Source organism: Austrofundulus limnaeus, unplaced genomic scaffold (genome assembly GCF_001266775.1).
Source record: "Austrofundulus limnaeus strain Quisiro unplaced genomic scaffold, Austrofundulus_limnaeus-1.0 Scaffold133, whole genome shotgun sequence".
NCBI classification, from domain to species: domain Eukaryota; kingdom Metazoa; phylum Chordata; class Actinopteri; order Cyprinodontiformes; family Rivulidae; genus Austrofundulus; species Austrofundulus limnaeus.
Window position 1 is genome coordinate 202,806 of NW_013952535.1, and position 2,338 is coordinate 205,143.

The window sequence follows — 2,338 nt, forward strand, 5'->3', positions numbered from 1 at the left end:
ACATCAAGGTGGGGTCCTGAAAAGATTTTCTGAATTTATTACATTTTTGCCTTAGCTGTTACAAAGGAGTGAGGTTAGTGTATTTAAAACGGATAAATGTAGTATAAAAATATTGTTACAATGCCCATGTTTAGTTGACCTGATACAAATTATCATCCAAAAATAGCTGGGGGCACAGGTCTGCTACTGTTTTGTGGATCAAAAGCTGAAAAGTTTGGGAACTACTGTGCTTTGGTTCCCAAAGTTGGGCTTGAGACCCAATTATGGGTCATGAAACACCTTGGATAATCTGCAGAAATCAATTTAAAGGATAATAAAACAATTAATGATGTAATATTTTCCCTATAATTATTACAAAAACACAAAATAAGTATAAATAAGTGTTTATATTTGTGTACAAGGTGTTTAGATTGTCAAAAAGCCTGTGGTTTTAGGGTTATTAACAAAGTTCATGTACTCAGACCAGTAATATTTGGGGTCACAAGTTTTTGCCGTGGATATGTTGTGGATCAGAAGATAAAAAGTTTGGGAACCACTGCTCTAGGAGGTTCTTTGCCTTTGTCCTCTACACCAGAACTGTTACCCAGGATTAAACAACTTTAAGATGAATTTAGAAAGCCAGCTGTCTTTTTCAGTAAGCAGACTGAGCCTGTCAGGAAGAGCAGAGGTTTATACGCTCTGTTTCCAGGGCAACTTTAAAAACAACCATCATTTCARCCTGCACGACCTTCTGTCTGTCTCGGCAGGAGTTTTCTCTGCCGTCGATCACTTTGTTCGAGCGCTGCGGTCTGCGGGGGAAGAAGGTGCTTCTCACCGACGCATCGGTCAACCTTCAGCTGGCTGGAGGCTGCGGCCGCGTTCAGTCGGTGCTGGTGGAGGGAGGCATGTGAGTACTGACCGCCCGCAGTTCGGCTGCAAACTGTACAACTGTGAGCTGGGGCTTGTTCAAAAAGCAACACTTTACCATTGGTGGAACAAACAAACAGCTACTTTTATTAATGCTTTAAGTTAACAGACGCTTCAGTTTTAATTTTAACCTTAACCAAATGGGTTAAGGTTAAAATTCAATTGATTTAATAGAGACCACCTGATCCTCCTGTACTTTTGGCTCCTATAAGGAAAATGGAAAGTATTATACATTTCTAATAAAACATCTTAAGTACTTAAGTAAGTTTAATGCTGAAATATTTTTGCTGCATTCTTACAAAATCTGAAACTAGACTAAAATAGCTAAAGGAAAAAAAGGAGCTGAAAGTTGCACTGAGAAACAGAAAGAGYGCATGCTTGCTGAATTAAGCAGTAAGAAGCTGAAATTATCAGAAGATGGTGAATTAGCTGGAAAAAAAAGCACAAATTAGTGAAAAACAGCTGAAATTAGCAGCACGCTGCTGAAAGAAAACTTAAAAGCTTAAAAATGCAGAAAGACGATGAAAGACTCACAAAAACAGCTTCAAGTAGCAGAAGAATAGCTGAAAAAGTCAGAGTGACAGCTAAAAAAGCTGAAAAATACTAAAATCAGACAAGTAGAAGCTAAAATTAGCACAAAGAAGTTAACAAAAGCCAAACCAGAACAAAAGATAAAAAATACTATAAAGTTTGAGGGATGTTAAAAACAGCTCCATTCATTTTCAATGAGACAAACATGGCAGAAAAAGTTCAATATTAGGGATGCACGAAATATTGGCATTAACATCGGTAACGGTCCGATAAGTAAAACTGGACCAATATAACATTTGATACTGATTTCCCACTTTTTAGCTGGTGTTTCTGTTTTGGGAGGGGAAATGGTTCAGTGGTATCTGTTTGATCATGATAGTGACGCAGTCAGGAATAACTGAAGTAGAGACATGTCAGCCGTCTGGTCGTTTTTTACAGCATCAAGAAAAAAAAACACAAGTGTATTTGTGYGTATATGTAAACAAATCATTTGTGCATTTGAGTAATATCATAAATATCAGTTATCGGCAATAACACCAATAACAATATCGGATTCACTGTAGATATTGGCTGAAATTTCCATATCGGTGCATCCCTACTAAATATCTACAAAAAAAAGTCATAGCCGTAATGTCCTGAAGAAGCTGAACGTTGTTGCTATACAAATTGTTGAGCAAGCACAAAAATTACAGAATGAAATTTGTGCCAAAAACTAGGGTTGTCCCGATACCAGTTTTTTCGAGACTGAGTACAAGTACGAGTACTTCAGTTTAGGTACTCACCGATACTGATACCGATACCAAGTAGCGGGGTTAGGGTGAATTATTAAACAGAATGAAAATGAAATGCAATTATCATGCAAAAATTGATGGGTAAATATTATGTTTGACAATAAAAAGGT

The 2,338-nt window shown here is 37.2% G+C and overlaps 1 protein-coding gene across 2 annotated transcripts in view; it reads left to right on the forward strand.

Annotated features, from left to right (window-relative positions):
• The window catches only part of LOC106522612 (absent in melanoma 1 protein), a 53,128-nt gene that overhangs the window by 43,436 nt on the left and 7,354 nt on the right, over positions 1-2,338 (forward strand). For both annotated transcript variants that reach the window (XM_014015685.1, XM_014015684.1), the window contains one exon: positions 747-886. In XM_014015685.1, the coding sequence (XP_013871139.1) occupies positions 747-886 (140 nt within the window). The remainder of the gene's footprint in view (positions 1-746; positions 887-2,338) is intronic.